The sequence below is a fragment of the Bos grunniens genome, chromosome 4 (genome assembly GCF_055505025.1).
Source record: "Bos grunniens cultivar Pamir isolate PY7600 chromosome 4, Bosgru_T2T1.0, whole genome shotgun sequence".
Lineage (NCBI taxonomy): Eukaryota > Metazoa > Chordata > Mammalia > Artiodactyla > Bovidae > Bos > Bos grunniens.
The window spans coordinates 55,997,527-56,020,637 of NC_141168.1; the positions used below are offsets into that span (position 1 = coordinate 55,997,527).

Genomic DNA, 23,111 nt, shown 5'->3' on the forward strand with positions numbered 1-23,111 from the left:
GTATCCATGGAGCATCCTGAGACTTAGCCAGATCTCCCTGCCCTTTGTGATCAGCCAGGAGGACGGAGATGAGCCAGATGTGTCCAAAAGAGCAGCAGACCAGGAGTGATAAGAAGGCATGTAGAGCAAGGTGAGACCCAATAAGACTCATAACCCAGCTTGACTGACCTGTGCTGGGGAATGCAGCCAGACTAAGAAGTGACTAAATTCTCACACATCCAGCACAAAGATTCCAAACACCCCATCAGACCAGACAGAGAAGGAAATGGCAACCCACTCCAGTATTCTTGCCTGGAGAATCCCAGGGACAGAGGAGCCTGGTAGGCTGCTGTCTATGGGGTCGCACAGAGTCAGACACGACTGAAGCGACTTAGCAGCAGCAGCAGCATAGACCAGACCATACCAATAGATGCCCACCTGTTTCACACAGAAATTTCAGAAAATAAGTTACTTCACATTGAACCAACGAGGATGTGATTCCATTTATAAGTAAATTCTGAAAATTCTAAACACTTATTTGCACAAATCAATAGAGCCCCAAGATCAAAGTGTATTGCCTGCAGTGAGATTTATTGCATAGCAAAAACCTTGACATTTCAACCAGCAAACTATTCAGAGTTAGGTTGCCTGTGTCAGATACTCTTGGCTGTCTAAGAGTATCTCCCTTTAAAGACTAGCCAACAGAATCCTGACTATATTTGAGTGCAATGGACCCAGTTCATGGAATGACTCATGACTGGTCTCATGATTGGTCTAAGTGAACAAAGACAACCCCCTTCTACTAAGCCAGTGATGGGTCTAAGAATGTGCATATGACCCAGTTCTAGCAAAAGAGATAAAAGGGGATAACTGCTGAGGCAGCCTTCATATTAAGTGATGAGCTGGAAAGCAAAAGCTGCTAATTGAAAAGCTATTCTAGGGACTTCCCTGGTGGTTCAGTAGCTAAGACTCCAAGCTCCCAATGCAGGGGGCCAGGATTTTATCCCTGGTCAGGGAACAAGATACCACATACCCCAACAAGAGGACCCTGCATGCCCCTACTAAAGATCCCACATGCTGCACCTAACACCTGGTTCAGCCAAATAAATAAATACCTAAAATAAAATAATCTATTCTAATTGGGTATATATGTCAAATATAACAATGTAAAAGAATACATTTGGTAAAAGAAGTCAGGTCCATGCTATAATTTAAGTGTTTATTAAACATTTATCATATGCTAAGTTAACCCTTTAATATTAGATATAGAATAATTAATCAGCAACCTCTGCAGCATCAGCCTCAAGATGGAGATGGGGGGTGTCAGGTTATTCAATAGGAAATGCCTTCACACCTGGCAATGGAGACATCTACTTCAGCCTGGAGCTACCCAGGGAGTGACTCTTCCAGCACAGCATTCAAATAGTTGCAAAAAGAACAGTAGTTGCAGTAGCAGCAATGACAGACATAGGGCAAAGAGTGCCCAGTCAGAGGCTGATAATGTAGAACCTGCCATATTTCCTACCAGGAAAGTAGGCAGCCAGTATTTTGCAAAATAAATTAGAGGAAAACAAAAGCCATCCATTAAAAAAAATTAATTGATAAAATCATGTGCTTTGCGTGTATGTGTGCATGCTCAGTCATTCAGTTATGCCCAACTCTTTGTGACCCTAAGGAGCCTCTGTCTATGGGGTTTTGCCGACAAGGACACTGGAGTGGGTTGCCTTTTCCTCCTTCATGGGATCTTCCCAACCCAGGGAGTAAACTCACGTTTCCTGTGTCTCCCGTACTGGCAGGCAGATTCTTTTCCATTGAGCCACCTGGGGATTCTCCCTGTGCTTTGATTCAAGTATAAACATAAACCAAGAACTTCCTGGAATTCCAATACTTGTGAAAGTATGCTGCGGCTACAGAAAAGGAGGACATTATCCCACAACTATTTCCTCAGCTACAGTAGACACAGAGTGAGAACTGGAACTCAAGTTCCAAAATCCACTGGGTCCTCACATTTGTTTGACAGTAAGACAGAATTCACTTTAGGATTCAGTTGACTGGAAAGCATAGTGATGATCAAAGCAGGACATCCTTGAGAATCAGAGGGGAAGTTTGAATTTTGCCTTCAAAGGCTAGTACAACCAATCTGTGGAGGCACTGCCGCCAAAGCAGTGTCTGTAGTCAGCATCAAGCCGAATGATTTGTTAACAAAATCAGTTGTGTAGATACCATCACTGTGGTGGCACAGAAATCAAATATGATAGATGCCACAAATCTAAAAACACTGATTCCTAGTATCACCATTTCACTGGGTTCCTGAGAATAATGTACTCAGAAAATCAACTCCTGCTTTCCTCATTTCCAGAGATCTCGAAACATGACCTGAGCACTATTCTCACTATAGAAGAGGGGAATGGAGGGTTGCATAGTGATGAACGTACATCAAAGAACAATAGGAAGGCTTAAGGTTAAATCTTAAGAGGGTTTTAGAATACAAGATACTTAAAAACATCTAGCACAATGTCTCAAATATTTTTAGCAGTAAACCTTTTATTCAAATCAAATTTTACACAGAACCCCAATATGGATATAATGGTATATGCTTATAATAATTTTATTTAGAAGCCGAAACTTTTATATTTACTGTAAAGTAGGCAAACAAAATCAACTAGACGCTATTTCATTTTGATGTGAAACTTTCAAACTGGGAGTTGAGAAAGATGGTTGCGTGTTATGTCCGGTTTAGCATCCGATGTATTTCTCTGTCATGTATTGGTTATACAGGTTCAAAAAAAAGAGATTAGTATTTATAAGTAGAAACAAACTGGAGGAGCTCTGCTATTCACACTGTAATCTCAAATAAGTTGAAATAATAGAAAAAGCTTCATTCCAAGTTCCACTAGAAAAACAACTACTCTTGCAACATAAATTAACATGTTTACAATTGCTAATATGTTCAAGAAAATTGGTATATTTGGGTAAAAACATCCAGCAAATTCACTGACATAATGACATGATACATAATCATGTTCACTTAGTGAGACCCTATAATTGTTGACAAACAACCATCAAGTTGGGAAACCTTAATTATGAACTGCAAGATAGCCAATTTGTGAAAATGAAACATATTTTCACTTACTTGGGGCATAAACGGCTATTATGAAAGTAGAAAATTGTATTATAATAATACTGCTCGTAATATCAACAATAGCTAGATTTATTGATCACGTTGTTTTTGTACCATGAAGTTCTTACCCTATATATTCATTACCACTTTAATTTTCACTGTAACCCTAAGAAATAGATACTATTACTAGCCCCCTTTTACAGCAACAAACATTAAGCCAAAAACAAGAAATTAAATACTAGAACTGACAAAAACAAGTATAAACCAGACTTAAATGAACATGTGTCTTTTCCTATCTAGACATTCATTGGTATCTACCTACTACTCAAAAAACAAGGTAAAGAAAAAGCTTAAACATCTCAAACATATCATCTTCACTCTTCTGTTAACACAGATGAGAAAAGACAAAACAAGAGCAAAAAGACATTAAATGATAGAACTGGGGTTAAATGGAACCTCAGGATCTAGTGTGCCTCTCTGGTAGTTCAGACAGTAAAGAATCCACCTGCAACGCAGGAGACCCAGATTCGATCCCTGGGTCAGGAAGATCCCTTGGAGAAGGGAATGGCTACCCACTTCAGTATTCTTTGGAGAAGGAAATGGCAAAACACTCCAGTATCCTTACCTGGGGAATTCCATGGACAGAGGAGCCTGGTGGGCTGCAGTCCATGGGGTCACAAAGAGTTAGACATGACTGAGTTGACTAACACCCGTATTCTTGCCTGGAGAATTCCACGGACAGAGTAGCCTGAAAGGCTACCGTCCATAGGTAATAAAGAGTCGGACACAACTGAATGGCTAACACAGGATCTAGGAGGAGGGTCAAGTAGCTACAGGAAAGGCAGCTATTTTGAGAGAAGTGTGATGGTTAGGAGTTGGGGCCCCAGAGCCAGAAAGCCTGGATTTCTACCTGGGCTCGCCGACTTGTAAGCTCTGAGATTTTAAGCAAATTGTTTGACATTTCTGTGGGAATAAAACTAATAAATAACAACTATCTCACAAGGTCGTTGTGTGGATTAAATGAGCTACTATATATGAAGCCTTAACATGGTTCCTGGTCCACAAGAATCACTCAACAATACCAGTTACCATTATCACCTCCACAGGAGAAAGAAAGAGCTGGAAAATAAGGCTTTGGTTAGCACAAAAAGTTAAGAAGACAGAAGCCAAAATCCTGGTTTCTATAAAGCAACTATGCACTATTCTGCTCCTAGATACATTAAAAAAAAAAAAATACCACTACACTCCACATCACTTAAAAATTGCATCTGTGCCAGGTTTTCCCACAATGAGCAACATATGACACTACTCAGATTTAAATAGCTATCTTTTTTAGGTGGGAGGGAGGTTCAGGATGGGGGACACATGTACACCCATGGCTGATTCATGTGAATGTATGGCAAAAACCACCACAGTATTGTAAAGTAATTAGCCTCCAATTAAAATAAATAAATTTTAAAAATAAATAGCTATCTTTTTAAATTTTCTAGAAACCTCAATTTTACAAAGTCTTCAAAAATTACCAAGAGGCATTTTAAAAGTTTTGCACTAGTCTTAGAAAATCAGCTATGACACTTCTGGCCCCAAACAGTAGAAAGTTATATTTTCATAATCTCTTCAGTGGAATAGGTTTTTTTAAATAGGAACCAAAAATAGAAAAAAAAAAAGTTGGGTTTTGTTTTTTTGAGGCTGACTTTTTTTTTCCGCTGTGCTGGGATAGGGTTGTGGCATGCAGGTTTAGTTGCCCCATGGCCCGTGGGATCTTAGTTCCCCAACTAGGGCTCAAACTCACATCCCCAGCATTGGAATCCGGATTCTCAACCACTAGACCACCAGGGAAGTCCCTGATTGGTTTATTTTTAAATTTAAACTCTGAGCATCGAGCAAGGTTAAAAGGCATATTTACAAACAGTGAAATTTACAGCAAATATTATCAAAGTTTAATAGCCTTAATAAATAAAAAGTTTACATAAATTAGAGAATTCTCCAATAGAAAAATAGGTATGCTATCTATATAAGGAATATAGATGTGATTTATATAAGAAATAAGATGAGAAATTAAAATCAAATTCACTAATAAATAAACAGTAGAGTTATATGCCATTTTTGACCTACCAAATAACAACTTTTTTAAAGGTTGAGAGCCAATATAAAGGTCAACAGGGAAAGTCATACTTATGTGTGGCTCAGCTGATAAAGAATCTGCCTGCAATGCAGGAGACCTGGGTTAAATCCCTGGGTTAGGAAGATTCCCTGGAGAAGGGAAAGGCTACCCACTCCAGTATTCTGGCCTGGAGAATTCCATGGACTGTATAGTCCATGGGGTCGAAAAGAGTCGGACACAACTGTGTGACTTTCACTTTCAGTGCTAGAGAAGGATAATGTATATTTCAAATGCTTCAAAAATATTAAACACTTTCAACACAACTTTACTTCTTAGAATTTATCCTAAGGCAAAAATGCTTTATAAAGGTGTAAAAATGAGTGGTAGTCACTGAGTGAGCAAGAAAGCAGAAAGAACTTAAATGTCAAACAATAGAGGTCAGCTAAATAAATCATGGGATCTTAAAAAACTCGGCTGATGAAGACTATTGATATGAAATGACATTAATTATACATTGTCAGGTAAGAGGAAAAAAGTAAACAACAATACAATAATGGACCCATATTTGAAAAAACAATAATGAATTGTTCATATGGGTTAAAACTATAGCAGAAAAACAAAAATTTCTCAAAATGTTAACAGTAATTCTCATGCATGTTGATATTACAGGTAGGATTTTGTGTTTTCTTTGCCAATCTTTATTTTATAAATTTTTCTGCAATCAACATGTACAACTTACATAAAAATTGTTGTAGTAATAACATGCTGAAAATCGTTAAGCATTTTTCTCCTTTCCAAGAACATTAATATACTAGTTCTTTTTCTCCTTATCATGGAAGAAAGCACCATGGATTCCCATTAATGGAAAAAGATGTGGCTTGCCAGCACCCTGAGGGACACTTTCAGTGGGATGATTACAGCTGCTATGACAACAAGGGGAGGATGTGATGTCACATAATGATCCAGTGACTGCAACATCCTTGTCCCAATGCAGCGCTCTCACTGCCAGCTGGAAATCCAGCAGAGACCTCATTAAGAGCATCTGTTCAGTAATTACTACAAGTTTCCCCCATCATGCATCCAACTCTGAAGACAGCCCTACCACAGAACTCCCAACTCCAGATTCACAGACAGGCTAATCTCCCCCTTCTGTAGAGCTCAGACTGTCAGCCACCAGAGATTCTGGGTCGAGTGTTGGCACAGTCAGTAAAGGCGACTTCAATGAACAGGGACCAGGAGGGAAGAAGCAGTCAGAGAACTTTTCACTGAAGCAGACATAAAGTCTCAAGGTGTTTAACTAAGGGACCTTATTCTGCATCTCCCTAGAATATTTAAATATTGTCATTACCATTAGAAAAACCTATATCTCTAACCCACAGAAAGGAAGAGCAAATAGCAGTGATTACACAGCAAGCCAGATAATCAAGTGTAATATGAAAATGCGTAATGAATTCTTCCACAATAAATATGAAATCCCAAGACCCTGTTCACACAGTGCCTTGCACAGAGTAGCAGCAAACTGCTACAATGGAAAGAGCTAGACAGACCGGGTTTCAAGTCCCAGCCCTATTACTTAATCTCCCAAGCCTCAGTTTCTTCATCTGTAAACTGAGAATGCATGCTCAATCACTGCAGTCGTTTCCAACTCTGTGACCCTATGCGACCCTATAGCCCACCAGGCTTCTCTGTCCATGCAATTCTCCAGGCAAGAATACTGGAATGGCTTGCCCTGCCCTCCTCCAGGGGATCTTCCCAACCCAGGGATCAAACTCACATCTCCTACGACTCCTACATTGTTGACAGATTCTTTACCGTTGAGCCACCAGGAAAGCCCAAACTGAGAATAATAATTAGTAAGAGTTGTTGAAATATATGATGACCTAAATGGGAAGGAAATCCAAAAAAGGCAGGATATACATATACATATATAAATGGCTGATTCACTTTGCTGTACAGTAGAAACTAACATAATGTAAAGCAACCACACTCCAATAAAAATTAATTTAAAAAATAAAAACAAAATCTTTTCTTGGATTTTGGGGGGGGGGGAAGAAGATTAAATATAAAGCTCTGAGCCTAGTGTGTGGTACTGAAAAAAAAAGTTAGTTCCCCTAAAAAATGTTCACAGAAAACTAAATGGATAGATCAATGAAGTACCTGGTCTTGACTGAACCAATGTCAAAGTTTCCTCAAGGGCCTCTCTCTCTGGCCAGTGCTACTGCTAACCCACTCACTGTGTGCACGCATGCTCAGTTGCTAATTACAAGCACATATTATGTTGTTCTTACACATGCATTTTTGCCTACAGTTTTCCCAAGAATTCTCCCCTGCTCATCCCATCCTGAACTTCATCCAGTTCAGTGATTCCCAAACAAAGCCACACATCAGAGTTACTTAGACAGCTTTCTGAAAATGCACATCCCAGGCCCCACTCCATTACTATAGAATCAGAATCTCCAAAGCATGGGGCCCAGAAATCTTTGACAAGCCCCTCATTTGGTTTACATGCAGCCAGTCCTGCCCCTGTAACATCTGAAAACCAGGTAGCTAATTCCTACTTCTATAAAGCTTGGTTTAAGGACTCTGCTACATTGCTGGTGGGATTGTAAAATGGTGCAACTGGAAAACAGTTTGGCAGTTCCTCAAAAGTTAAATATTAACTTATCATACAACCCAGAAATTCCGCTCGTAGAAATCTACCCAAGAAAATGATGACAGGGGGCTTCCCTGGTGGCTCCGTGGTAAAGAATCCACCTGCTAACGCAGGAGACATGGGTTTGATCCTTAATCCGGGAAGATCCCTCATACCACGGAGCAACTAAGCCCGTGCACCACAACTATTGAGCCCATGCTCTAGAGCCCGGGAGCCGAAGCTACTGAAGCCGGCGTGCTCTAGAGCCTGTGCTTCACAAGAGAAGCCACCGCGATGAGAAGCCCATGCACCACCTCCAGAGAGTAGCTCCCTGCTCTCTGCAACCAGAGAGCCTGCAGAGCAACAAAGACCCAGAGCAGCCAAAAATAAATTACGTTTTTTAAATAATAATATTTATAAAAAATAAAATGTCCCAAATGGACTGGCACACTTAAAAAAAGAAGAAGACTCTACACTTCCAACACAGGGGATGGGGGTCCAATCCCTTGTCAGGGCACTAAGACCCCACTGCAGACAAAAGATTTTAATTTTTTAATTTTTAAAAAATAAAACTGAATGAATCAAAGGGAAGGGGAGGGAAAAGGAGGACAAGATAAGACAGGCACCTAACCAATGTTTGTAAGAGAGTTAAGGAAGGAAGGAGTGGCTTTCTTTTGAAATACACTCTAAGGAACATTCTAATCCTAAAACCTTCAGATCCAGTTGTCTCCCCCATTCAAGGTCATAAACCCTCTCATCTGGGAGGCTAAGAGGAGATGCTGGATGTCCCAAAAGTGCTTTGAATTTTTACCAAAGGCCTGTCCCCGTATAAGAAGGCCCTTCCTCTGACATCTCCCATGCCTGGCTGCCTCACACACAACCATGTTAGCTTCAGATTCCCAGGACAAGTGTCTGTTTCCTCAGACTTTTGGACTCAGTGGGAGAAGGTGAGGGTGGGATGATTTGAGAGAATAGCATTGAAACAAGTACATTACGATATGTAAAATAGATGGCCAGTTCGAAGCCAGTGCTCTGGGACAACCCAGAGGGATGGGGTGGGGAAGGGAGGAGGGCGAGGGGTTCAGGATGTGGGGGGACACACGTATACCTGTGGCATGCTTTCATATTGATGTATGGCAAAAACCAACACAATATTATAAAGTAATTATCTTCCAATTAAAATAAATTAATTACTTTTTTTTAAGTGTTTCATCATCAAAAAATGGGAAATTAAACGAGTTAGTGCCTTCAAAGCCCTTAGAACAGTGTCTGGCAAATAGCAAATGTTCAATTACACACAGAGAGAGAATAAGTGTATGTGGGTGTGTATGTTTATATATAAAATACGTTTGTGTATAACTGGTGAGGCAGCATTGCCCAAACAGGCCATGTTGTGAGATGCTCCAATAAGATTCACCTGGCTTGTGTCCAGATTGTATCCAGATTGGAGAAGTCAACACAGGGCCAAAGAGGGCCTAGGCACTAAGAGAGGGAAAGAGCTGAGTAATTTTAAATGTTCATGCACACCAATAAGTTTTAAAATGCAGATAAATCAACATGGATGATCCCATTTAGATAAAAAAAAAAAACTGCTATAGAATACCATGCAAATTTAATATAAAGAAAATATGGAAGCAGATTCACCTAAATATTAACAGAGGTCATCTCTGAATAATGAGTTTTTCTTTCCTGAGTTCCCAAAATGAATACGGATCATTTTTATGGGCAAATGAAATTAATTATCCTATCTTCATTTTGTTTAAAAAAAAATGAATTAAGTAACTAGGAAAATGAAGAAAACCTTCAGCCCCTAAGGACAATCTGCCTCTCTGACAGCCTGGAAGTTTGTCTGGTTTGTTCCAAAGTCAGAAGGACTACTCGGAAGGGTATAGGAAGGCTCAGATACAGAGGAGGAATGGCATATGTATGGCAGTGGCCCGCTATGACACAACAGTAGCTCCAGTCAACAAACACTCACACACTGATTTGCCCCAGAATAAACAGCCTGTGCTTTTGTGAACACAAATCTGATTGTGTCACTTCTGCTTAAAACTATTAGTTGCCTTCCACTGCTTTTGGGAAAAAGATCAAACGCTTCAGGTGGCCCACAAGAACCTCTGCCCACCTCTCGGGCCTCTTCTTAACCCCTATTCCTCCTCTACTCCATCTGCATGCTTCCCCACCTCCTTCTTCCACCCGCCTCATCAGGGGAGTCCATCCCCAGGGTAGGCTCTACCCCAACACCCCAGACTAGGCTCCATGCCATTTTCAGGCACATGCACAGCACCCAGGCCATTCCATCAAAGCACAGCTATACCACTAACATCTGTGGGCTCCACTGGGCCCACAGTTTGACTCACATTATATCCCTAATTCCTTACACAATAGCTGGCATGTGGAGGGCACCTAATAAAGGCCAACCTTTGAATGATTACCATTCACGGGCAGGCAGGGACATGGTAAGCCCAGGGAAGAGCAAAGACCAACCACAAAAGGCCTGTGAGCCTTACTAGGGAATGTAGGTTTCATCCTGCAAACGATGGGAGCTACCAGACAGTTTTAAACTGGAGGGCAGCAGGATTAGCTGCGTGTTCCAACTGCTAGATTCTAGCTACCATGTTGAGAGGAGTTTAGAATGGAGACAAACTGGGGAGATAAGGGCAACCACTTGGAAACACTGCAATAGATTAAGTGAGAGAAGAGAAGGGTCTGATCTAAGGTAGAGGAGATGAAGGGGAAAATATGAATTGGAAAGACTCTGGAGAAGGAAATCTACAGGACCTGATAACTAATTAGCTGTGGGGACACAGGAAAAGAAAGCTAAGATGGTTCCCAGATTTCTGCTTCAGATGCCAGAGCTTTCCAAAATGCAGAAATTGGATTTGGGTCATTGTTCTAACTTTGACTTCTTGAAGCCCCAGCTTGTCCACCTGTAAAAAGAAGCTGTTCATAGTTTCCCTGCAGGGTTACTGGTAGACTCAAATGAGCTGATGTTTGGGAAAGTGCTTCACAGATTGTAAAACATTATTATTATTATTATCATCATCTTCATCATCATTAGGGCAACTGATTACAAAACAACTGCATAATCCCAGAAAACAGCCTTCTTGGAATAGTCACCAAGACCAGGCTTACGGTCTTACACAACTGGCCTGATTTCTGTATCTTTTAACCTGCATTCCCTGTCTTAAACAGTTAGCCTCATGAATGACCTGATGAGGAAAGAAGAAAAGGCATCTTGTTGAAAAGCTGAGTTCCCCGGGGCCCAGAAGACGGCTGGGATCTGGTCCCAGTCAGAGTCCTGCTGGTTCCTTCTTTAAGACATGCTGGATTCCCCTTCAATACTTACTGACATGACAAATTTCAAAAATCTAAAGGAACTTTCAATGGTTAAAGAAAATGAGTCACTAAACACAATGAGCCTTTCTTGGAAATTGTAAGCTAATGACTTTAAAATAGAAATCCATCCACTTTCCCACTCGCTGCCTAAATCCCACGTGTTGATTTGGGATACTTGGGCCCAGGAGTCAGAGTAAATCAAAACCAGCTCCCTCTGGGGACCTTTCAGAGAGATAAAGTTTCCAAAGGGCTGGAGGGTTCTCATACCTTGTATCACAGTGAACATCTAACCCAGTCAAAATGCCTTCAGGTATGGCATGAGCCAAGGAAGGAGAATAGAGAAGGGAAAGGAATTAAGGTTTATAAGAACCTGGAATGGTCACATTACTGGGCCAGCAATTTACAAACTGCATAATCAAATATAGATACTATTATTCCTGCTTTACAAGATTCAGAAAAGTGAACAGTGTGGCCAAATCTCTCTTCCCTGGTGAACATCAGAGTTCAGCAATTCAACTTCTGGTTTGTGCAGAAATAAAGAAGGAATATTCTTTCCACCTTATACAACACAATAATTATTTGAGATGACCTCCAATAGTCAAGACATCTGATGAATAAAATATGTAATTCAGCAAATCCAGCATAGCACTTCAATACCCCCCAAAAAAAATTCTAATTAAAAAAAAAAAGGAAAGACACTGAACCTGAGCGCTAAAGACCGGCATTGAAATCCTCACCAGTAACTGCTCTACCTATAACCTTATTTATAAAAGCTGAATCAGAGAAACTTAAAGGCCCCTTCTTAAAGGCTAGACAAATGCCTGTGGTTAGTAGTGATGCAAGTCCAGCAGAGCTGATCCTTCTCTTTCTTCTCCAAGCCCCAGGAATCACACCTGACCCACTCTACACCGTTATCAAGAAGAGAAAAAGCACCGTTGTCTGGAGAATCAGAGAGAGAAGTCAGGAACCAGCTAATCAATTAAAATTATTTCTTTTCTGAGAAGCAAACATTGGCAGCAGTGTCTGAGGACCAATACTCACGGAGTCTTGAGTAATTTGGACCTTTGTCCACAAGACAAGTAAAAACCAACTTCCAGCAGCTCTGCTTCCAAGTTCCCCCACAGGGACCCTGGGGAAAGGCCTGGTTCTCAGGCCAAGCCCCCACCACACTCTGGAGCCTGCCCGCCAACAGCACAGGAAGTGCCAGCCACTTTCCCCAGAGCAGCTGACACCAATTACCCAAACCCAGCTGGAAACACTCAGCTGGGATGAGGCGGGCGCTCCAGATGCCCGGCCTGATCGGAAATCCTACACTCAAACAAAGGCAGCCTTGCAGCCGCGCCAGCACACAACACAGTGGCTGGTCAGGGGCTGGGGGAGGCAGCCAGAGGGCAGGCTAGGGACCTCCAGCCAGGGAAGCAGCTGTGGGTCTGGGAGACTTGCCTGTTCCCTGATTTCAGAGCCTCTCCATTATCACAACCAACAGCTACCAATTACTGGGCATCCAGAGCGTGCTGAGTTCATCTGGTCCTCATTCTACTGAACTCCCCCAATAACACAACAAAGAAGGAACTGCTATCCACATTTACACATGAGGGACCCAAGGCTCACAAAGACGAATGATCTTTCCCACCATCACAGAGACAGAAGTGCCAGGACTGGGTCAAGAGCCCAGGTCTTCTGCATCACTTTCCTTTCTGCAAGACATCCTGGCCTTGGAAAGTAAACTACATAAAAACGGCCTGGCAAAGAGAGGCTCACTTTGCAAAGCCATCACAGGTGACACACTGAGTCCTAAAAGATGGTCAGCTGGTGAAGAAGATGGGAACATCTGTAGGTCCACCATGGATGTGAGAACACCTGTACAGTACTGGGACTCCAACACCCAAGAACACACACAAGTCAATGCCTCTTGGCAGGAAATGGCAATGTTGAACCACAGAAAGCAGAAGATCAAGGCCATCCTTATGGCCCTTCAAGGAACAGCATAAATAGGTGTTGATCAAGAAGGTCTCAGAGATAGTCATTACTATCCTCATGTTAGTTATATATTATGGAAATGTATTATTATTACTATATGTAGTAGTACAGGCTTCCCCAGTAGCTCAGTGGTAAAGAATCCACCTGCAATGCAGGAGACACAGGAGACATGGGCTCAATCCCTGGGTCAGGAAGATCCCCTGAAGAAGGCATGGCAACCCACTCCAGTATGCTTGTCAGGAAAATCCCACGGACAGAGGAGTCTGGTGGGCTACAGTCCATAGGATCACAAAGACTCAGACACAACTGAAGCGACTGAGCAGCAGCAGAGCAGTATATAGTAATGAATATTATAATAATTATATGGAAATAACATCATAACAAACATTTATATAGAATTTACTATGTACCAGGTGTTGTTCAGAGTGCTTAATGTACATTAACCCATTAATCTTGCAACACCCTAGGAGACGAGTAACATAACTATGTCCATTTACAGAATGGTTAAGTAACTTGTCCAAGATCACAACAATCACATAGCTAATAAATTGTGAAGCCAAAATTCAAACCAAGGTAGTCAAGCTCCATAATCCATACTCTTAACCTCTACACACACTGCCTCTCAACTACAACAAACATTTATTAAGCAGGATCCATGCTAGGTCCTTCCACTACTATTATCTATCATCACATTTATTGTTCATTACAAACAAATGTAGTAACATGAACTGAAGCCACAAAGGTTTCATATCACAAAAGAAAGGAGCTAACTTTGCAGGCAAGCAGCAACACTTGGAAATCTCCGTGCACACCCCCATTTCTCATTGGAATTTGACATCACAGAGATGAAAAGTCTGGAAGGCCCAAGCAGCTAACATTGACTTACCCTTGGTAAGAGCTCAATAGTTATCAGACTTCACTGTGAGTACAGTGAATTATCATACAAAGTTGGATACACAAAATCTAGTCTACTTACTTTAATAATAATTTCAACTCTTTGCTAGTCTTACATTTACTTGCCTCTGTGATGCTCTGAACTCTACAAATTTCTTTCACTAGAAGTCTGAAAGTGCCTCCCTTAGCCATACCCCTGCACTTTCCAGCTTCGGGAGAGCTACAATGGCCTTCAGGCCTGAAAGCTCACCACCTTTCTGGAGTGGCTGGAACCACAGAGAATTCTGTACCCAACCAGTTCACTTACAGATGGAGAAACTACCTCCCACGTTAAGTGACTTTCCCAGGATTAAAGGGCAAGTTAGGAAGAACCTAACCAGAACTTTCAGTTCTGAGTCGGGTATGTGTTTCCCACTAACACTGTGCATGTTTTCCCCTGTGGTTCCCCTGGCCCTTCTACAGTGCTTAACTCAGTGCTATATTCAGCAAATGTTTATTATCTCTCAAAAAAAACAGTGCTATAGGCTATGTCCCCTCAAAATTCATATTCAAAATTCATAACCCCCACTGTAATGGTATTAGGTGGTGGGGCCTTTGGCAGGTAATTTGGTCATGAGGGTGGAGCCTTATAAATTGGATTAGTGCCCTTATAAAAGAGACCCCAGAGAGCTCCCTCACCCCTTGTGCCATGTGAGGACACAGTAAGAAAACAGCCCCCTATGAACCAGGAAGCAGGTCCTCACCAGACACCAAATATGCTGGTGTCTTCTCAGCCTCCAGAGCTGAGAGAAATACATTTCTGTTAAGCCACCCAACCTATGGTATTCTGTTCTGGTATCCAGAATAAGATAATGCCTAGGAGCTCTGCTTGCATGATCTCATTTAATTGCCCAGTCCAGCAAGGCAGATACTATTTATTATGTCCATTTCACAGTTGAGGACACTGAACTTTAGCCATTTGATGCCACCTCTCCAAGATCATGACAAAAACATGAGGTTCAGAATCTGAACCCCCAGTGTCTAACTCCAGAGGTTGTTATATTCTGAACTCTATTAGGTCCCATTTTACCATCCTGGTCCCCTTTCCCAAGTCAAGTTCAGAAGCTCATTCCTGCAGTGATGTTCCCCCCACTACCCACAACGTCCCCATGACCCCAGGTGGACTGTGCCCATTGCTCTGCTAAGTCCATGGAGGCTTGGTAGACATGCCTGGGGCACTGGGTAGCCCCGGGAGGTGCACCAGTCCATGGGAGGGCAGGAGGTACCCAGTACCCACTCTGTTCTTGTTCCCATCTGGCGTCAGGGGCCAAGATGTGGGCCTCCTGGTGGCCATTCCCAGGCCAGCACACAGCAGTACTGACTCACCCCTAAGTCTGCCCTAGACACACTTACTAACCCTCAGGATCACACCACTAACCCTCACCCACTCGCAGCCAGAGCCAGTTCTAGTCACAGTATAATCTCTAGGGGAGGGAAGGGTTGCTGAGCAAGCACACAGTGTGACAGCAGGCACTACGCATGGAACTTCACTCCCCTGGCCGGGTCCACCCAGGAGGAAGGTTCACCCCAGCCCCATTTACTCTGAGAAGGAAATTGAGGCTCAGCGAAGCTAACTGACTTGCTTGGCCAGCACAGTACGTCTTCGTGTGACTCCAACGCCCAGGGTTTCCTGCTACAAACACCCCTTCTCAGACAACACACATCCCTAACACCATGCGCTCCAGTTGCTGGCTGCCAGTAAGACCCCAAGGTGAGAGCCTCATTTCTCACACTTTCTTTGTTGAAGTGCAAGCACCGTGCAGAGGGACACACAAGCTCTAATCAGTATTGTCTTCCCTTATAACAAGAAGCTGTCTAATGACATTGCAGGGTTAACAAACAACTTTTTCACATGTAACTTCACTTGATCCTCACCACAGCCCGGTAACTAAGGATCACACTCTGCATCTTACACATGAAGGACTGTGGCTCAGATGCAGAAGGGGAATCAGGGGCGGAGGTGAGAGTCAGAGCAGAAACTGCAGTCCCAGTGTGCATGAGCCCTCAGTCCAAATGCCCCCTTCACCTGGCTCTGTTTGAATCTTTCCCAGGGACGTGAGGAGGAGGAGGAGAGAATTAGGGCAACGGGTGCTGGGAGGCGGTGGCAGGACAGTTTGCCTTGGATATTAATTCAGTTCCTTGCAACCCACCAGCACCCCCAACAAGCCAGACAAACTAACGGGCAGACGAGACACAGAACACTGAGATCAGTCTGCGAACCTGTGCACCAAGGCCAGGAGCCTCTATGCCCGGGCTGGAAAGGGGCCACACCCCCAGTTCATGCAGCCCAAAATCCCAGCCTCGGCCACCCACAGAGCCCCGCCCACCCAGAACCCCTGTGAAAGACGTACCCGCCAGCAGACCTCCCCACTTAGTTGGGGTTCCCAGCAAACAGCAGTCCCACGTGGGACAGGGAACCCTCACACCCTGCCCCTTGGGCCTCTGACTGCTGTCTAGGGGCCCCTTGTTTTTCCTCCTCTGGGACAACCCCGCAGAGAGAAACACAGGGGCAAGGGAGCCTGAGGCAGTTGCTATAGGCAACGCATCCCTCTGTTAGCAACACCTTACAGGCCTAGAATTTTCCACACCACCACCAGGTTCATTTGTGGAGGAAGCAGCTTCTTGTCCACACACCCCACCAACTTCACATCCTCCTGGCCCATAGCTTCACCCGCTTCCTTCTGACACCGTAGAGGTCATCACCTTGAGGAGAAGAGAAAATGAGGGCCCCCCCCAAGACCCATTTTCTCATCCGGAAACTGAGAGGTGAGGAGCACCAAGAGGGATCAAGAGAGTCCCCCTCAGGTAGTTAAAAGAAAAAAGTGCTTTTGCTTTCTGCAGACATACTTCACCTTGGAAGGAAAAGTGTGTGTTTTGGGCAGCCTCATGGAGAAAGTAAGAATCTGCAAATCCACTTAATACAAACCCAAACAGATATCCAAACCCCAGGAGACAAAGAAAGTTCTTCTGGAAAATAGTAATAGAGCAACTCTCCCCATAACTGTTCATTTCATATTCAAATACTAGTTCATAAACAGAGTCAAATTACACTTGAACTTCTACACATGGGCTTCAATTAATGTTAATTGTTATAATTATTGGCTACAATCGTAACTGGGGCTTCTCAGGTGGCTCAGTGGTAAAGAATCCGCCTGCCAATGCAGGAGATGCAGTTAGATTCCTGGGTCAGGAAGATGCCCTGAAGAAAGAAATGGCAACCCACTGCAGTATTCTTACCTGGGAAATCCCATGGACAGAAGAGCCTGGCAGGCTACAGTCCATGGGGTCACAAAGAGTCAGACACAACTTAGTGACTAAATAACAACAATCCTAACTACAATGGTTTCCTAGGAATGCAACCCTCAAATCACGAAGGCTCTACGACAGTCAGCGCTTTCTGGATGTGGCACGTGTTGAAGCTCACGGTCTTGTTTTCAAGACCTCTTGACCACAGGGATCGAACCCAAGTCTCCTGCGTCTCCAGCACTGCAGGCAGAATCTTTACCAATTTGAGCCATCACGGAAGCCCCTCCTAACCCAGAAATGTCCACTTAACAGAGAGAAGTTCCGTCAGGAGCCCTCCAAGGAAACTTGATTCTTGACCTTGCCATGGTGGGGGCTCACACACCCCTCTTCTGCAGAATCCCAAGAACCCTGTTGGCCTCATAAGCCAGGGGTAACAATCTCTTGAATCTGAGAGAAAATCTCTTGAATCGCCAGGACCGTAACATAAATTCCTTTAGTAAAGTTCTTTGACCTGGAAATTCTGCATAATTAACAGACTGGAAAAGAAGGTGATTCCTGATGACAGAATGTCGGACACCTGAGAAAAAAAGTGATCTGGGCTCTGGAATTTCTTCAGGATTCTTCCCTCACATAGTTAGAGGGGGACTGTCCACCTATTCCACCCTGCTGGAACCATAGGACAAGCCGGAGACCATGGGTGTGGGCTACAAGATATCTGTACATCCACAAACCAAGTCCTAAATGCCACAGGTCGATGTTGCAGGAATATGAAGCCCCCTGCTTAGAAGAAAATGTCACATAACATACAGGACAGACAGCACTTGCAAATACACACAGAGACGCACATACAAGGTGTGTACATAATGCGTATTATTGGTACATATTAATTATCACATGATTAATATATAGTTATTACATAATATATTGTACAATTAATACATAGTAGCTATAATTATATATTATGTACATTTGATACATTGATTATATGTATAATTCACATGTATTACATACATTAAGAGTACAGCTGCCTCTTGAACAACTAGGGTTAGTTGAAAATTTGTGTCATAACTAATCCTATATGTGATTCTTCCAAAGCCCCAATTCCACATCCTCAGATTCAACCAGCTGCAGATTGTGTATACTGTAGTATTTACTATAGAAAAAAAATTCTTGTATAAGTGGACCTGCGCAATTCAAACCCACATTGTTTAAGAGTCAACTGTGCTTGAAAATTAAAAATAAATGATGAAACATCCCCAGAGGAAAAACATACAGGCAAAGGCCATAAAATGTAAAGAAGTGAAATAACATGTGGAAGTAAGATACTACCTTCCACCTCCCAAACAACTCTTCAAAAATTATCAGTACTCAAGAGAGTGTGTGAACACCTGATACATGGCTGGTGGGAGTGTGAGTTGGTATTTCCAGAGGGTTTTTAATAATATGCTTTAAAATCCCTAAAAATACACATAGTCTTAGACCACGCAATTGTACTTCTAGAAATTTATTCTCAAAAGTGTAAATGGATGTGCTCAAAGATTTAGTCTTTTTCCTTTGTCAATTATGATAAAAAGTAAAAGCAACCTAAATAGCCAAAAGTAAAAGTTTTTTAAATAAAAACAAATAAGAGTATGAAACAAAGCTACTATGATATTAAGTACCATTACCAAACATTATGATTGCTGTTAAAAAATTGTATATATAAAAAAGTACTGGAAGTACATACAACAAATATTAATAATGTTTAGCAGTGGGTGGTAAAATTACAAGTGTTTTTTTTTACTTTTTGATTATCTGTATTTGCTACAATGTCTATATTGGCCTAAAACTTCTAACATGTATCTGGAAGCATTTAAAAGCTTTTATTTTGTAAAACGTTATGTATGAAGACATCATATCACCTCAAGAGTATGAATTCCTTGAATCCTAGGTTCTAGGTCTGATTTATCTTCATCAACTCCCCATGATATTAGCTTAGGGTATTGAATAATTATAATTACCATTTATTGAGTGTTTGCCATGTGGTAGGCATTCTATTAAATTGTGTTTTTTAATACCATAAAATTCAATAAAAATTTGTTGAAGGAGGGAGGGAAGGAGGAGGGCAGATGGAAAGGAGTGAATGAATAAATGCCCAAAGATGTGAAACAAGCTGGCAGCTCTCTCACCAGGAAGTGACCTGCTCACTTTTGAGGTCCCATCTGACCAGCAGACCACACCAACGTGCTAGACCATTTCCTCTAGTGAGAACAGGAGCAGAAAGGGAGTAGGTGTTAGGCCGGGACAGCCACACTATAAACTTGAGTTTTAGAAGCCACAGTTTTTGAAAGATTTCACAGGGAACTGCCAGGTAAAACTTAAAAATCATTTTTGGGAGCTTTCTAACTAGATTCACAAAAACTAATATTAACACAACCTTTTGATTAATCACTTTGGACCTCGGCAACCTTTAATTCATTCCTACAAAAACTCCCAAGCACTCACTATTAGAGGACGAAAAATAAAATTAGGCACAATCTCATTCTTAAGGAACCTGCAGTGCAAGAGGACAAGGAATAGTTGCTGAAATACTGGTTCAAGGCTAGGTGTGAGCCCTCACACAGGACTAGGAGGCCAAGATGAGTGCAGAAGGAGGAGCTCTTTCTCATGGGGAAGAAAAGCAGAGGAGGAGGTAAGTGATAGTTGGAATAGACAAGATTTCTCAATGCAGAGTTGGGGAAATGGCATTCCTGACTGAGGGAACAGCCTGAGCAAAGGCTCTGAGGGGTGGGATGGGGGCCAGGGCAAGCCATCATGAGTGTATGGAAGAAACAGATCTGCCATGACAACTGAGGCAAGAAGGGCAAGTTCAAGCCAGAATGGAGAAACTTGAGAAGCAGGTAAAGGCATTCAGACTGAATTCTGGTAGTAATATGTCCAGCCCATGCCCCCCAAATCTTGGGCCACTCCATTAGAAGAAGCAAAGTGGCCCAGATCCCCTCCAATAGCCTTTTCTTGCCCCTGACAAATTTCTGCTACACTTCCAAAAAGCACCTTAATATACCCCTCACTTTCAAAGGCTCCAAGGAGAAGCTGAGATTTATAGCCACACTGCCCTGAGCACACACAGAAGTAAAAAAACTGAAGCAGCTCCTTGACACCTAGCTGTGCCCTGCTGGTCTCCAATCTCTGACATCCTGGAGAGGAAGCCTCCCTGGCTTAGCCCATCTCCTGGGAAAATGAGGAGATAATCCTTGGACCAGTTGATTCAAAACAGTACAGCATGGAACCGGTAGTAAAAGCACCAAGAACTGATCTTAAATTCAGCTTCTGGAGAGTCAGCCCTGTGGTCCTGCTTCCTCTAAGGACCATGGAGACACCTCCAGGCCCCTCTTAGTGAAAGGTTTGGGAAAGGAGCCGCTGGGAATCCAGAGGACATGAGACAGATGTTTCTCAAATGTTTTAGTAGCATAATACATCCCACCCGCCCTGCCTTCTTCTGACTCTAAATGTGTCTCTTTTTCTGCCTTATTTTCCCTGTCTTCCTTCCTACCTCCTTCCTCTCTCTCTCTCTCCTTGTGTTCCTTTCTCTCATTTCAACTTTTGTGAAACCTGCTCTTCAATCTCTTTCTCTGAATCTATCTCTACGTGTCTGTCCCTCAGAGTCAGCTCATCTCTGTTTCTATCATCTCTTTCTCCGCATCTTTGACATTCTATCGGCCTCTCTGACTTCATATTTCTGAACTGGTGTCTAGGTGTGTCTACTAATGTACCTGTCCGGATGTCTCTTGTCATTCGGTCTCTCCTATCTGTGCGTCTTTCTGTGTCTCTGTCTTACTGTCTGTCGTGCACGTCTTTGTGTCGCTCTCTCTCCCCGTACCTCTCCATCTCTCTGCCTCCATCCCTCCTTTCCCGGCTTGCGTTACTAAAATCGCAGCGAGGAAATGGAGCCGTTCAGAAAGGTGTGACCCTAAAAACCAGCTTAAGCGGGATGCCGGCTTAGAGCGGCGGGAGGGGCACCGCGAGGACAGCCCCGGTGACGGCCGAGCCACACACGCGACTTTCCGGCACTGTCGCCGCTCCCCGGGTCTCCCGCTTGGCGAGCGCCTCGCGACCCAGCCCCACTCCGACCACCCACCTCCCTGGCTCGGAAGGAGCCTCGCCACCCGCCGGAAAGCCGGAAGTAGGGCAGAGGGCGGAAAGTTCTCACCGATGGTGAAGCTGTAGCCATCGATGCTGAAAGTGGCGCTCCGGCATTTTTTGAAGCCCTCTTTCCTGTTGCTGGCGTCCGTCATGGTTCAGCCGGCGGCGTCCCGAGGTCCCCAGCGGAGGGGCGCGCACCCCGGCGCCGGCGCCCCGCTTTCAGCCGCGTCCCCCACCCGGGCGCGCGGCGCGCTGTCCCCGCCGGTCCGCGGCTCGCTGAGAGCGGAGCGCGCCGGCTGCTGGCACCGCGAGCGCGAAGTCGACTAACACACTAGGCGCACGGCGGAGCCAGCGAGCCTCGCAAATGCCCCATCTCCAGTGCCAGGTTCCAGCTACCACGAGAGGAGTGCAAACAAAGGGAGTCGACGCGCACCCGCGCGCGTGGATGCGGGCTGGTGGGTGGGTGGGTGGGTACCGAGGTCCCTGTCTTTGCCACCTTCTCCCTGGAAGCCAGCGCGCTCCAGGCACGTCTGTTTTCTTTCTCAGTTTCGCCTTCCCCTCTCTGGAGGTTGGTGGGGTTTGGGGACTCAAGGGAATGGCTAAGATTTGGCGTCGTGCTTCTTTTGGATGTTTTCTCTGGCAGGCAAGAGAGCTCCCAAAAAACACATCAACAGATGGAAAAGCAAACATCCAAGCCGGTCAGATGCTGCCAAAGTTTGCTCCAAACAAGGAAGTCGGGGAAATCGCCACGCCCACTTCCTCCCTGCAGCTGTCCCCTGAACTAGCCTGGGACCCCGATAAAATTACTTCTCGGCATTCCCGGGCCAGGAGATAATTATCAAAGTAACCCATATTGGTGGCTAAGCGCTTTCATGCAGAGGTTCTAAGATGCGCAAGTTCTAGTCTATTCCAAACGAACTGTCCGAGCTCTTTCCAATTTGGTTTTGTCAAATAGACTTGGCAAAGTGTGTTGCCAAATAGAGATTCCTGGAACTTGTGGAGGTGGTAGAGATTTAACCACCCCTACGGCTAACCCCTCTTGTCAACAGAAGAGGAAACTGAGGTGGACAGGGGCTGGACTAAGGTCCTACAGCTAAAAAGTGGCCATGTCTGGATAGAGGAGCTTGACTTTATAATACCAAATCAATTACTGATCCTTCCAGTACCTGAAATGACTGAGCCAGGCAAGGTTTATATTTGGGACATCATTCCCTCCAATCAGCAAGCAGTGCTAAGGATTTACAGTTGTAGTGTTCTTTGTCAGGGGCTGGGGAGTTCACATTAATGAGACCAGAGTTGAGTCCCTTGGCGGAGTCCACCCAGTGTAACACATGGAATGACAGTGTTATGCTCAGGTTATTAAAGAACTAGTTAAGTCAACCTCATTTGTTGTGATGGAATTTAACACACTTACCAAGCACTTGTCAATATTAATGAGTCAATCAGGTATATCCCTAGTTGTTTCTGAGTTTAGAGAACAGTGGTCATAAGTCTTCAGACTCGAACGAAAATTAGAACTCTTCTCTCAATATTCCACATGCAATTTTAGGGGAACCATAAACCTCTCAAGCCCCATGGAAATCAGATTAATATCTCAGGACCTGAATCTTCCTCAATTTACCATATATTTTGAGAGAAATGAGGGTTTTTTTTTT

General features: G+C 43.5%; 1 protein-coding gene across 9 annotated transcripts in view; it reads right to left on the reverse strand.

Moving 5' to 3' along the window:
• Positions 1-23,111, reverse strand: part of PDE1C (phosphodiesterase 1C) — a 642,269-nt gene that overhangs the window by 514,667 nt on the left and 104,491 nt on the right. For 3 of the 9 annotated variants that reach the window (XM_086396479.1, XM_086396469.1, XM_086396470.1), the window contains exon 1: positions 21,524-22,020. The exons of 4 other annotated variants lie outside the window; for them this stretch is intronic. In XM_086396479.1, the coding sequence (XP_086252605.1) occupies positions 21,524-21,608 (85 nt within the window). In that variant the 5' untranslated portion in view covers positions 21,609-22,020. Of the gene's footprint in view, positions 1-12,216; positions 12,386-21,523; positions 22,153-23,111 lie in introns of those variants that run through there. 2 more of the 9 variants (XM_086396467.1, XM_086396478.1) reach the window with 2 other exon arrangements.